At 46.4% G+C, this 13,855-nt stretch overlaps 1 protein-coding gene across 4 annotated transcripts; it reads left to right on the top strand.

Annotated features, from left to right (window-relative positions):
• Window positions 1-51: 51 nt before the first annotated feature.
• ncoa4 (nuclear receptor coactivator 4) lies at window positions 52-12,303 on the top strand. 4 transcript variants are annotated; one of them, XM_034551339.1, is made up of 11 exons: window positions 52-221; window positions 4,967-5,084; window positions 6,289-6,429; window positions 7,177-7,253; window positions 7,354-7,462; window positions 7,727-7,831; window positions 8,076-8,198; window positions 8,401-9,114; window positions 9,399-9,611; window positions 9,730-9,822; window positions 11,058-12,303. In XM_034551339.1, exons 1-11 carry the CDS (start codon window positions 184-186, stop codon window positions 11,061-11,063), a joined length of 1,737 nt encoding a protein of 578 aa, XP_034407230.1. In that variant the 5' UTR covers window positions 52-183; the 3' UTR covers window positions 11,064-12,303. The 4 variants fall into 4 exon arrangements, with proteins under 4 accessions (XP_034407230.1, XP_034407232.1, XP_034407231.1 ...); XM_034551341.1 differs by lacking the exon at window positions 52-221 and adding an exon at window positions 4,589-4,688; XM_034551340.1 differs by lacking the exon at window positions 52-221 and adding an exon at window positions 4,695-4,818.
• The last annotated feature ends 1,552 nt before the right edge of the window (window positions 12,304-13,855 follow it).

The following is a 13,855-nucleotide window of genomic DNA, read 5'->3' as shown; positions in this document are numbered from 1 at the left end:
AGGGGGCGTTCCTGCTCTATGTCCGACTCACGGAATCTCGCTCTCAGATCTCGCGAGACTCCTCCTCCCTGTGTGTTGTGTGTTTCCCTGACGTGGTGGTGACTTCGGGCCGCAGCTGGAGGGAAACACACGCGTTAAGCTCTTCTTCTCCTCGTAGACAAACAGCAGATACCTCGAGGGGCGATGACGTCGAAGTTGCGGGTTCAGACCAACGGCTCGCGGTGAGTTGACCCGACTAAACGGCTCCTTTCTCACCGGAAGTGTCGGTTAAGCTAACTTTAGCTCCTCGAGCTAAAAACACGCGCTGACCTCCAGCTGGTGTTAATAATAAACAATAATACATCTTGATCGAAACCTGAACATGCTTCTTTAAAAAGGTCCGAATTATCGCGTCATAAAGTGTGATGGTCACGTGTTCAGGGGAAAGACTCTGAAACCAGACCCGCTCCAGAAACCCTCACATTGTACCGATACCGGTCTCTGGGGGATCTCACCCGGTGTTACGGTGGGTTTCAAAGTAGTTCTACACGCCACTAGTATCCTATCTGTAGTTCGGCTCAGTCGGCTGACATTACGTCATGTTTTATATATTTATACACGTTACTAGTACCCTCTCTACTTTCTAAAGCGGAGAAGTTTACTACCCTGACCTGTGGAGAAAGTGTGGCGTGGTTCGGTCCACCAAACCGGACTGCACGTGTCTTCTCGTCACGTTTACTGTGAGCATGAAGCTATCAGCTGTGACCAGCTGATGTGTGATAATAGAGGGGGCGTGCGTGTGCGTGCGTGTGCGTACGTGCAGGCCAACAAGCAGTGATGGCGGAGTGTTTCCTCCCTAAGGAGATTAACCCAATAACAACCGGTTCAGGGTGTCTTTGTCCTCCACAGATTCACATGATCAGTTGGGGGTTCCTGCCAGACCCCAAACTCACCAAATGTTGCATGTTTGGTGAAAATAGATATCTGATTAAATTTATTAAAAAATAATGGCTCTCTAGCGCCCCCTTGAAGTTGGACCGGCCTGCCCCTCACCCAGAACTCTGATTGACTTTTCAATTCAGTTTATTTTGTATATCAGAAATTACAAATTTGCCTCATAGGGCTTTACAATCTGTACACATATGACATCCCTGACCTTTGACCTCACATCGAATCAGGAAAAACTCCCCAAAAATAACCTTTGACAGGGAAAAAAGTGAAGAAACCTTCAGGAGAGCAACAGAAGAGGATCCCTCTCCCCGGATGGACAGAAGAATAGATGTCATGTGACCAGATGAACAGAGTTACAGAGTTACATAAACACATTACATGAATATGACAATGTATGAATGGAACTCCAATCCATGAAACAGAAGGAGGTAGAGAGGAGGGGGGGCGGGGCATCAGCAGGGCCAATGGGAGGCCGGCTCACCAGGCATCAGACACCTCCAGGTCCAATGGACCCTATGAGACGTGAAGTCACAACGACTCCGGGGAGGAAGCAGAGTTAATAAGGTGTAATGGAGAGATGTAAATTCATCCATAAGGAGAGAGAGAAGAGGAGATAGGTGCTCAGTGTATCCTAAAACATCCCCCAGCAGCCTATAAGCCTATAGCAGCATATCAAGGGGCTGGACCAGGGCAAACCTGATTCAGCCCTAACTATAAGCACTATTAAAGAGGAAAGTCTTAAGTCTATTCTTAAATGAGGTGACTGTGTCTGCCTCCAGGACTGAAAGTGGAAGCTGGTTCCATAAAAGAGGAGCTTGATAACTGAAGGCTCTGGCTCCCATCCTACTTTTTAAGACTCTAGGAACCACAAGTAGCCCCACATTTAGTGAGCGCAGCTCTCTAGTGGGTCAATATGGTACTACAAGCTCCTTAAGATATGACTCAGTAACTACTGAGGTCTATAGGAATACACGGCTCCACAGAGCTGTGACTCTCTGTCAGCCTGGCTACAGTGCTAAAGAGAACCCTGGGGTTGTTCTTATTTTTCTCTATTACTGATGAGTAATGGGCTGCTCTGGCATTACGGAGAGCCTTTTTATATGTTTTAAGGCTGTCTCTCCAAACTAAGCGTGATTCTTCCAGATTGGTGGAACGCCATATGCTTTAAAGCTTTCGTGAAGTTTGCTTTAGTTTTTGGGTCTGAGGGTTCTACCAGGGAGCAAACCTCCTTTGCCTCACTGTCTTTTTCTTCAGTGGGGCTATCGAGTCTAGTGTCATTCTCAGTGAGCCTGTAGCACTATCGACAAGATGATCAATCTGGGACGGACTAAAGTTAGCACAGGAGTCCTCCGTCACATTGAGACGTGGTATTGAATCAAATGCAGAAGGAATCTCTTCTTTAAATGTAGCTACAGCACTGTCAGTTAGACTTCTGGTGTAGAAACTTTTGACTAACGGTGTATACTCCGGGAGTATGAACTCAAAAGTTATGAGGTAATGGTCTGACAGAAGAGGGTTCTGTGGGAAGACCTCCAAATGCTCAATGTCAATGCCATATGTAAGAACAAGGTGGAGGGTGTGGCCAAAGCAGTGAGTGGGTTTCTGTACTCTCTGACAGAAGCCAATCGAGTCCAACAATGAGATAAATGCAGTACTAAGGCAATCATTGTCTATATCCACATGAATATTAAAATCTCCTACAATAATAACCTTATCAGTTTTAAGGACTAAACTTGATAAACACTCTGAACATTCAGATATAAATTCTGAATATGGACCTGGTGGCCGGTACAGTATAACAAATAGAATTGGCTGTAATGTTTTCCAGGTTGGATGTGAAAGACTAAAAACAAGGCTTTCAAATGAGTTGTAGTTTAGTTTAGGTTTAGGATTCATTAATAGGCTTGAGTCAAAGATGGCTGCTACTCCACCTCCTCGGCCGGTGCCTCGAGGAATGTGAGTATTAATATGACTTGGAGGAGTTGATTCATTTAGGCTGACATATTCTTCATGGCTCAGCCAGGTTTCAGTAAGACACAATAAATCAATGTGATTAAATGATATTAAATCATTTACTAATACAGCTTTAGATGACAGAGATCTAATATTTAGGAGTCCACATTTAATTATCCTGTTTTGTTGCACTGTGGCAGTAGTGATGTAAACCTGTATGAGGTTATTTTGTATGACTCCTCTTCTGGTTACTTTTGATTTAATTAATTTAAGTGGCCGTGGGACAGACACAGTCTCTATAGAGTTAAGGTTAAGGGTGGGTAACTGCTCCAATGGAAGAGCAGAGAAGGGTGGAAGACTACAACTCTGCTTCTGCTTCCTGATCTGAACTCTGGGTCATGGATTAAGTCTCTTAATTAACTTGGCCATGTTCGCAGAAATGAGACGCGCTCCATCCCAAGTGGGATGAATGCCGTCTCGACTCATCAGATCAGGCTTTCCCCAGAAAGTCCTCCAGTTATCTATGTAGCCCACATTGTTTGCTGGGCACCACCTGGACAACCAGCGGTTGAATGACGACATGCGGCTATACATGTCATCATTAATCAGATTGGGGAGAGGGCCAGAGAAAACTACGGTGTCCGACATTGTCTTGGCATAAGTACACACCGATTCCACATTAATTTTAGTGACCTCCGACCGCCGCAGTCGAGAGTCATTACCGCCGGCGTGTATTATAATCTTACTGTAACTACGCTCATCTTTAGCCAGCAGTTTTAGGACACATGGACGAGGGCGATCCCCGCCCTCGTCCATGTGTCCTTGAGCAAGACCCTGAACCCTGAAGCTCTGTCTGTTGTAAGTTGATTAAAAGCGTTGGCTAAATGACATGTAATGTAATAATGTACCATGATCATGTACATGTTCACATTGTCACAGCGCCACCTACTGGCTCTTGATTGACAGCCCAAGGATATGGACCAGCCTATTTTCACTGTCAAAGCGTTACGTGACAGACGGTAAAATGTCCGACCCGTTCATCGCTGCTCGCACCTTTTAATTATTAATGTTGTTATTATTGGTATTAATATTGTCATTAATGGTGTTGTTGTTGTTATCGTACTATTATTGTTGTTGTATTGTATGTCACTCAGCGGTCTAATATCTGAAGGTAAAATACTCGTTAGGAAATATTAACATACTAATATTCAATGGTGGTAGAAGTACTCCGATCATGTACTTTGGTCCCATGATATAAAAATATTCCTGTAAGTGGGTTAATGTGTATTTTATTAGTTTAGAAACGTCAAGTAAATACAAGTACTTTAGACATGTACTGTCTCCTGTTACTGGTTATTACTGATGGTGTAATAAGTACTTCTGCTACACAAAGAGTGGAGAGAATAATCAGCAGATGAACCAATAATGAAGTACTTGCTCGTAATACTTTTAGTACTCGTCAGTTAAGATTTGTATATGTTCTAGAGTTTGTGCTGTAGTATGAAATAAATCGTTTGAATCCAGCTCAATATACAGAGAAATATGATAACAACTATATATATATATATATATATATATATATATATATCTCATACATACTGTAGTAAACACACATTCTGACAGTCAAAGGTCAGAAGAGTGAGGCTCCTATCAGATGACAGACAGCTGGCTGTTTACAGCTGATAGAGCCCATAGGCCACGCCCACAGACCTCAGAGGCCTCCACCAACATGTTTATATTGGAGCGGTTACTCTGTGTTTAGGTATAACGTCACACAGGTACTCCTGTGTTATGAAGCCCTTCAGGTGTGTGTGATGTACCAATGAGGTGGTCCAGCTGGGGCTCAGAATAGCTGCTGGGGTGACTGGTTTAATCCCAGCGGAGCCTTCTGACCAATCGGAGCACAATGCAGCTGTGGCTCAACACTGATCTAGAGTCAGTGAGTCAGCCTGAACACAAGAATAGAATCACCATAAAGCCTTTTTTGTCAGGACTCACCTGAGTGGTCATCAGTCAGGTGTTGATCCACCAACACCTTCAGGTCGGACTCTGGTTTTATTTTGACGCTGTGTTTCCTGTGCAGGATGGAGGCGGCAGAAGCTGGCGGCCTGCAGCAGTGTCGGCTGGCCCAGGATCAGCTGGAGGACGCCATCAGCGGCGTGATGAAGGCCGAGCAGCAGCTGAGAGAGAACACCAGAGAGGTCAGGACCGTGTGCGTGAACATATAAAAGAGTGGAGAGTTGAGTTCACTGAGTCTGAGAACCGTGTAGTCTAGTGGACTCTGCTGGACTCTGCTGGACTCTGCTGGACTCTTCTCCTGGTCAGTTTGTTGATAGATTAGTCTTGTCTGTCTCTCTTACCAGTCTTTCACCTGTCTGTCTCACCTGTCTCTCTCTCTCATTTGTCTCTCACCTGTCTGTCTCACCTGTCTCTCTCTCTCATTTGTCTCTCACCTGTCTGCCACTCTCTCACCAGTCTGTCTCACCTGTCTGTCTCTCTTACCAGTCTTTCACCTGTCTGCCTCACCTGTCTCTCTCTCTCATTTGTCTCTCACCTGTCTGCCACTCTCTCACCAGTCTGTCTCACCTGTCTGTCTCTCTCATTTGTCTCTCACCTGTCTGTCTCACCTGTCTCTCTCTCTCATTTGTCTCTCACCTGTCTGCCACTCTCTCACCAGTCTGTCTCACCTGTCTGTCTCTCTTACCAGTCTTTCACCTGTCTGCCTCACCTGTCTCTCTCTCTCATTTGTCTCTCACCTGTCTGCCACTCTCTCACCAGTCTGTCTCACCTGTCTGTCTCTCTCATTTGTCTCTCACCTGTCTGTCTCACCTGTCTCTCTCTCTCATTTGTCTCTCACCTGTCTGCCACTCTCTCACCAGTCTGTCTCACCTGTCTGTCTCTCTCTCACCAGTCTCTCACCTATCTGCCTCTCCCCTGTCTCTCTCTCTCATTTGTCTCTCACCTGTCTGTCTCTCTCTACAGTCTCTCACCTGTCTGTCTCTCACCTGTCTGTCTCTCTCTCTCACCTGTCTGTCTCTCTCACCAGTCTCTCACCTGTCTGTCTCTCACCTGTCTCTCTCTCTCATTTGTCTGTCTCTCTCACCAGTCTCTCACCTGTCTGTCTCTCACCTGTCTGTCTCTCTCTCACCTGTCTGTCTCTCTCACCAGTCTCTCACCTGTCTGTCTCTCACCTGTCTCTCTCTCTCATTTGTCTCTCACCTGTCTGTCTCTCTCTCACCTGTCTGTCTCTCTCTACAGTCTCTCACCTGTCTGTCTCTCACCTGTCTGTCTCTCACCTGTCTGTCTCTCTCTCTCACCTGTCTCTCTCTCTCACCAGTCTGTCTCACCTGTCTGTCTCTCTCTACAGCCTCTCACCTGTCTGCCTCTCACCTGTCTGTCTCTCAGGTGCGTGCTGAGCTCCAGAGCAGTGTGAGTCGTCAGCAGGAGGCTCTCCGCTGTCGAGAGGTTTGGCTGCTCGGACAAATTGAGCTGCTGGAGCAAGTGAAGACTGACACTCTGCAGCAGCAGCTGCACCGGCTGCACTGGGTGAGCACTGGTTCCTACTGGTTTCTACTGGGTGAGCACTGGGTGAGCACTGGTTTCTACTGGGTAAGCACTGGTTCCTACTGGTTCCTACTGGGTGAGCACTGGTTTCTACTGGGTAAGCACTGGTTCCTACTGGTTCCTACTGGGTGAGCACTGGTTCCTACTGGTTTCTACTGGGTAAGCACTGGGTGAGCACTGGTTTCTACTGGGTAAGCACTGGTTCCTACTGGTTCCTACTGGGTGAGCACTGGTTTCTACTGGGTAAGCACTGGTTCCTACTGGTTCCTACTGGGTGAGCACTGGTTCCTACTGGTTTCTACTGGGTAAGCACTGGGTGAGCACTGGTTCCTACTGGTTTCTACTGGGTAAGCACTGGTTTCTACTGGGTAAGCACTGGTTACTACTGGGTAAGCACTGGTTTCTACTGGGTAAGCACTGGTTTCTACTGGGTAAGCACTGGGTGAGCACTGGTTCCTACTGGTTTCTACTGGGTAAGCACTGGTTACTACTGGGTAAGCACTGGTTTCTACTGGGTAAGCACTGGTTACTACTGGGTAAGCACTGGGTAAGCACTGGTTTCTACTGGGTAAGCACTGGTTACTACTGGGTAAGCACTGGGTAAGCACTGGTTTCTACTGGGTAAGCACTGGTTTCTACTGGTTTCCACTGGGTAAGCACTGGTTTCTACTGGGTCTCTACTGGGCTCCACTGCTGGTAGTCTGGTGTTTACTGGTCTTTGTTTTGCAGCTTCGAGGACAGTTTGATGTGATCGTGCATCAGCTGCACAACAACAACAACAACCAGCTGACGAGCTGCCTGGAGAAGTAAGTTCACCTCTGATCCTCATGCATATATATATATATATATATATATAATTTAATATAGTGATGATGAAGATGCTCATCATGATCCTCCTGTATGCAGGTTGTCCTCTCTGAGTCTGACACCTGAGGAAACACCTGAGATGAGCTTCCACGCTGACAGCCGCTCTCTGAGACAGGCCATCACCTCGTTTGGCCGCATCACGGCTCAGGTAAAGCACACACACACAGCCCTGTTCTTCTATCTTTGTGAGGACACTCATTGGCATCTCTTCACACATCTAATACTGAGGCTCACCCATCAAACAGGCCTTCAGAGGTCTGTCCCAAAGTGTCTCTTTCCAGAAATGTTGTCTCTGAAGGTCTACAACTTCAATTGATCCTCACAAAGATAGCTGGACAAGTAAAGAGGCACACACAGGTGTTGTCTGTAGATGTGATGATGATCAGGTGTTTTCTGTACTTCCTGTTTGCAGCTGGTGGAGGGTGTGTCCTCTCAGAGCCCTGTGTCCTCTCAGAGCCCTGTGTCCTCTCAGAGCCCTGTGTCCTCTCAGAGCTGTCCAATAGCTGCCAAGAAACAGGTAAGTGCTCCTAGCAGGTAGACGGAGAAACTCACCTTTTGAATCTTGTAAAATGTTTCTTACAGCTCCAACTTCAGTGGAAAAAAGCACCTTACAGTATTTACTGCTGATATAAAACACTTAATTAAACTGTTAGTTTGATTGGATCCCAATATCAGTAATTAGTATAACATAATTATGACATTATCACAACATAATGCCACTTCCCTAAGAAGCAGAAATGTGACATTGTTTGTCTCATCAGAAGATGGAGTCTGGATCTCTGAGCGACTGGCTGATGGGAACGCCTCCATCGAGCAGCGCTCCTATTGGTTACCAGGCCAGCAAGAACCCTCAGGATTGGCTGATGGCTCACAATGACAGCAAGGTGAGAGAGATGACTCGCTCTCTTAGTTATTGTTAGAAGCTCTGGCTCACAGTTGGACTAAGTGGTGTTTGATGTTTCTTTTTACTTAAATAGTTTGTGTGTTTCAAAGTGAACCGTTTCATTGAACCCAAAGTAGAGAAACTAAATAACAATGCGTTTACTTGGCTCCCTGATGGATTAGCTTCCTGTGTGTTTGTGTCAGACTTCCTGTCCCGTCCTGGCCTCTGTGAACTTCCTGCAGGCCTGGGGTCATATCCGTGACCTCGAGGCATGGCTTCTCCAGGACCAGGACCAGACCCCCGTCGGCAGGGAGCGAACCGACAGCAGCTGCAGCTCCTCCTTCTCCATTGAGAAGATCGACGAATCAGAGTTCACCATCGCTTCTAAGGAGGAGGAGGAGGAGGAGGAGGAGGAGGAGGAGCTGAGCGACTGGCTCATCACCCCGCCCACCGCTGCCATGGAGGCCGTGTCGGACGCAGAGCGGTGGAGGCAGGTTCTGAAGCCGTTCCAGGACAGCTGGTCTTCAGGTGCCTGGCTGATGGGTTCGAGCCGCCCCCCTGCCGACTGCTCCTCCTGCTGCCAGACCACCAAGGCCCTGGAGATTGAGAACCTGGGCCAGCTCAAGTGCCTCAAGACCCCGCTGACCTCGCCGGTGACCCCGACAGTGGCCCTGGAGGCGTGGCTTCAGCAGGCGGTGCCGGTGCAGCAGACCTGCAGGGCCAACGAGGTCTGCGCCTCTTTCTCCTCCTGCGTCTGTGAGGAGAACTGCGGGAGAGAAGCTCTGAGCCTCTGGCTGCTCAAACAGGACGGGAGAGACAAGAACGGGGTCTCTCTGGCCCCGCCCACTGCCAATGTAGCCACACCCCCTGTCAAGGACACCCCACCCACCTTGCACCGCATAGAGCAGGAACAGAAGGTGACTATTTCTTCTTTCTTTCATCTATCAGTCAGCATCCTTTTCTTCTAAAATAATACATTATTTCCATTATTGATTAATCAATCAGGTCTTTAAAGTGAGGACAGTCCGTCTACCTGTCGCGACTGTGGCTCAGTGGATCGGCGGTTCGATCCCCAGCTCCACTAGCCCATGTCATTGTGTCCTTGGGCAAGACACTTAAGACCTGTAGCGGTTCTAGGTTGTTATTGTAAGTTTCTTTGGATAAAGGCGTCAGCTAAATGAAAGGTAATGTCTTTCCTCAGGTTCAGGCCATCCTGGAGGCCTGGCTCCACCCCCCCAACACCTGCGTGGCTCCTGAAGAGGAGAAGGCCAGATCCCAGATCTTGTCTCTGTTCCAAAGCCCTCTGGATCCAGATCTTTGGGTGCTCCCAGGACAGACTCTGGGGTCAGGATGTCAGACCCACCCAGCTGAGGAGGAGGACAAATGGTTGCTGAAGAAGAAGAGCCAGGCTCGGGTAACAGGACCTGCAGAGACCAGCACAGATCTGCAGAGACCAGCAGTGTGTTAACAGTCTGTTTGGACGTTGACTTCCCTGTTAAACTGGTTTCTCTGTGCTTGTTGTTGCCTGACAGGAGCGCCTGGCGCTGCCCTCCGTCTGTGACCTGTTCTCCTGCATGAAGGTGGGCGGAGACAAAGAGAAGTGGCTGCACAAAGCTGCTGAACAGGTGAGTTAACTTTGTGGGGTTGAGTTTCTTTAGTTTGTGGGGTTGAGTTTCTTTAGTTTGTGGGGTTGAGTTTCTTTAGTTTGTGGGGTCGAGTTTCTTTAGTTTGTGGGGTTGAGTTTCTTTAGTTTGTGGGGTCGAGTTTCTTTAGTTTGTGGGTCGAGTTTCTTTAGTTTGTGGGTCGAGTTTCTTTAGTTTGTGGGGTTGAGTTTCTTTAGTTTGTGGGGTCGAGTTTCTTTAGTTTGTGGGTCGAGTTTCTTTAGTTTGTGGGGTTGAGTTTCTTTAGTTTGTGGGGTTGAGTTTCTTTAGTTTGTGGGGTTGAGTTTCTTTAGTTTGTGGGGTCGAGTTTCTTTAGTTTGTGGGGTTGAGTTTCTTTAGTTTGTGGGGTCGAGTTTCTTTAGTTTGTGGGTCGAGTTTCTTTAGTTTGTGGGTCGAGTTTCTTTAGTTTGTGGGTCGAGTTTCTTTAGTTTGTGGGTCGAGTTTCTTTAGTTTGTGGGGTCGAGTTTCTTTAGTTTGTGGGGTCGAGTTTCTTTAGTTTGTGGGTCCAGTTTCTTTAGTTTGTGGGGTCGAGTTTCTTTAGTTTGTGGGGTTGAGTTTCTTTAGTTTGTGGGGTTGAGTTTCTTTAGTTTGTGGGGTCGAGTTTCTTTAGTTTGTGGGGTCCAGTTTCTTTAGTTTGTGGGGTTGAGTTTCTTTAGTTTGTGGGGTCGAGTTTCTTTAGTTTGTGGGGTCGAGTTTCTTTAGTTTGTGGGTCCAGTTTCTTTAGTTTGTGGGGTTGAGTTTCTTTAGTTTGTGGGGTCGAGTTTCTTTAGTTTGTGGGGTTGAGTTTCTTTAGTTTGTGGGGTCGAGTTTCTTTAGTTTGTGGGGTTGAGTTTCTTTAGTTTGTGGGGTTGAGTTTCTTTAGTTTGTGGGTCCAGTTTCTTTAGTTTGTGGGGTCGAGTTTCTTTAGTTTGTGGGTCCAGTTTCTTTAGTTTGTGGGGTCCAGTTTCTTTAGTTTGTGGGGTTGAGTTTCTTTAGTTTGTGGGTCCAGTTTCTTTAGTTTGTGGGGTCCAGTTTCTTTAGTTTGTGGGGTTGAGTTTCTTTAGTTTGTGGGTCCAGTTTCTTTAGTTTGTGGGGTCCAGTTTCTTTAGTTTGTGGGGTTGAGTTTCTTTAGTTTGTGGGTCCAGTTTCTTTAGTTTGTGGGTCCAGTTTCTTTAGTTTGTGGGTCCAGTTTCTTTAGTTTCATTCTGTTTTTCTTCCAGATGTGACGATGATGATGACGATGATGATGATGATGATGCTTCTTCTTTCCTCTTGGAGTCACTTTAACGCTGCACAACCTCCCCACACCGAGCTCTCCTCCAATCAGGATCAAGAGCTCACTGATCAATACCTTTCATAGTTTCAGAATGATTCAGTGAGACTCGAGAGCCTTGAAGCTTTCAGCCCCAGTTCACTGACTTCATCAGAACATGTTTTATTTCAGCTTCTCACTCTTTTTTTCTTACTTTTATGTTTCAATGAACTGAATCTGAGTTTCTGATTGTTTTCATAATCTATTGATCTTTGTTCAGTTTAGGAATTGAAGCTGGAATCGTATTAATCGATCGATCTACTGTTTTGATTTGCATCTTTCACATTTATCTCTTGCTGTGTAACCTTATGTCTCTCTGATTATTGATTTGGGATTTTAGTTTGACTAAATTAAGAGTTCTTCATTTTAAAGAGGTGATCCATAATGCTCATAATCATTTCCCACAATGCTTTTGATGAGAGGATCCTGACAGGATAGGGGGCGGAGTTAACCTTCGTCAGAAAAGTAGCCTTTATTTTAACAAACCTGTTTTTATGATTTGCTTGATTTCTTTCTTTAACGGGTTGAATGTTCCTTTTCTTCTTCTCTTGTTACCTGTGAAACTGCTGAACTCCAGAGATCTACTTCCTGTTCAGACTGCGGTCTGCACATGCTCAGTAGTGTTTTCTCTTTCCGACTAACTTCATGGATTAAATATTAATAACTCAATCAGTTTGACACCGAGTCGTATCTATCAATACGTTTATTAGTAGCTGTATCAATAGATTTATTAATGGATGCATTCTGCTTTTTATCAATTCATTTTGGCCAAGTTTTATTATTATTTTTTTTTAAACTGAACTTTCCTATCTGTATTTTATACCCTGAGTTGAGTCTTTTAGGCAGTTCTGGACCAGCTCTTATTTTTAAGGGTTAGATTGGTGTAGTTTGTCATGTCATCACACCACCTCTAAGACTCAGTTCAGGGCATAAAGCAGGCTCTTTTGATCTACAGAATCAAGTTACTTTGTTACCCAGAATGCCTCTGGGGTACGCATGCTGCAGTCTGTCAGGTCACATGACTGCAGTCAGCAGCGATTGGTGCTTTTTATTGAAGCTCTAACAATTTGGGGGCGGGTCTAATATATAGATATAGCTGTGATGTTATCAATACTCTCTGTGATTCTTTACCATAATAAAACATTCTGACATCATCACTGTCTGTGACGTCACTTTGGTTTCTGCTGAAACTTTACCTGAAGGGATTTTATTCTGAAACATTAACTTTACCTGAAGTGATTTTATTCTGAAACATTAACTTTACCTGAAGGGATTTTATTCTGAAACATTAACTTTACCTGAAGGGATTTTATTCTGAAAAGTTAACTTTACCTGAAGGGATTTTATGCTGAAAGTTTCCAGTTTAATCAGACCAAAGGGGATTTTATTCTGAAAGTTTCCAGTTTATTCAGACCAAAGGGGATTTTATTCTAAAAGTTTAAACTTGAACTTTACTTGAAGGGATTTTATTCTGACACAACAGACATGCTCTCATTGTAATCTATGGACGTATGTGCTCTGAGCAGTTATGTAAGCAGCCATAAAAATAGTTCAGTATCTTCAGTTTATGGTCACAAAAATACTTGTGCAAACGCATGCACGCTTGCACACATGCACACACACACACACACAGACGCTCACACACATGCGCACACACACATGCACACACGCACACACACAGACGCTCACACACATGCACACACACACAGACGCTCACACATAGACGCTCACACACATGCGCACACACACAGACGCTCACACACATGCACACACGCACACACACAGACGCTCACACACATGCACACACACACAGACGCTCACACATAGACGCTCACACACATGCACACACACACAGACGCTCACACACAGACGCTCACACACATGCGCACACACACAGACGCTCACACACAGACGCTCACACACATGCGCACACACACAGACGCTCACACACAGACGCTCACACACATGCGCACACACACAGACGCTCACACACATGCGCACACACACAGACGCTCACACACATGCGCACACACACAGACGCTCACACACATGCGCACACACACAGACGCTCACACACAGACGCTCACACACATGCACACACGCACACACACAGACGCTCACACACATGCGCACACACACAGACGCTCACACACAGACGCTCACACACACACACACACGCACACACACATACGCTCACACACATGCGCACACACACAGATGTTCACACACATGCACACACGCACACACACAGACGCTCACACACATGCGCACACACACAGACGCTCACACACATGCGCACACACACAGACGCTCACACACAGACGCTCACACACATGCGCACACACACAGACGCTCACACACATGCACACACGCACACACACAGACGCTCACACACATGCACACACACACAGACGCTCAGACATAGACGCTCACACACATGCACACACACACAGACGCTCACACACAGACGCTCACACACATGCGCACACACACAGACGCTCACACACATGCACACACGCACACACACAGACGCTCACACACATGCGCACACACACAGACGCTCACACACATGCGCACACACACAGACGCTCACACACAGACGCTCACACACATGCACACACGCACACACACAGACGCTCACACACATGCACACACACACAGACGCTCAGACATAGACGCTCACACACATGCACACACACACAGACG

The sequence above is a fragment of the Cyclopterus lumpus genome, chromosome 15, assembly GCF_009769545.1.
Source record: "Cyclopterus lumpus isolate fCycLum1 chromosome 15, fCycLum1.pri, whole genome shotgun sequence".
Lineage (NCBI taxonomy): Eukaryota > Metazoa > Chordata > Actinopteri > Perciformes > Cyclopteridae > Cyclopterus > Cyclopterus lumpus.
Note: the sequence above shows the minus strand (reverse complement) of the source record. Positions and strands in the feature narration are given on the sequence as shown.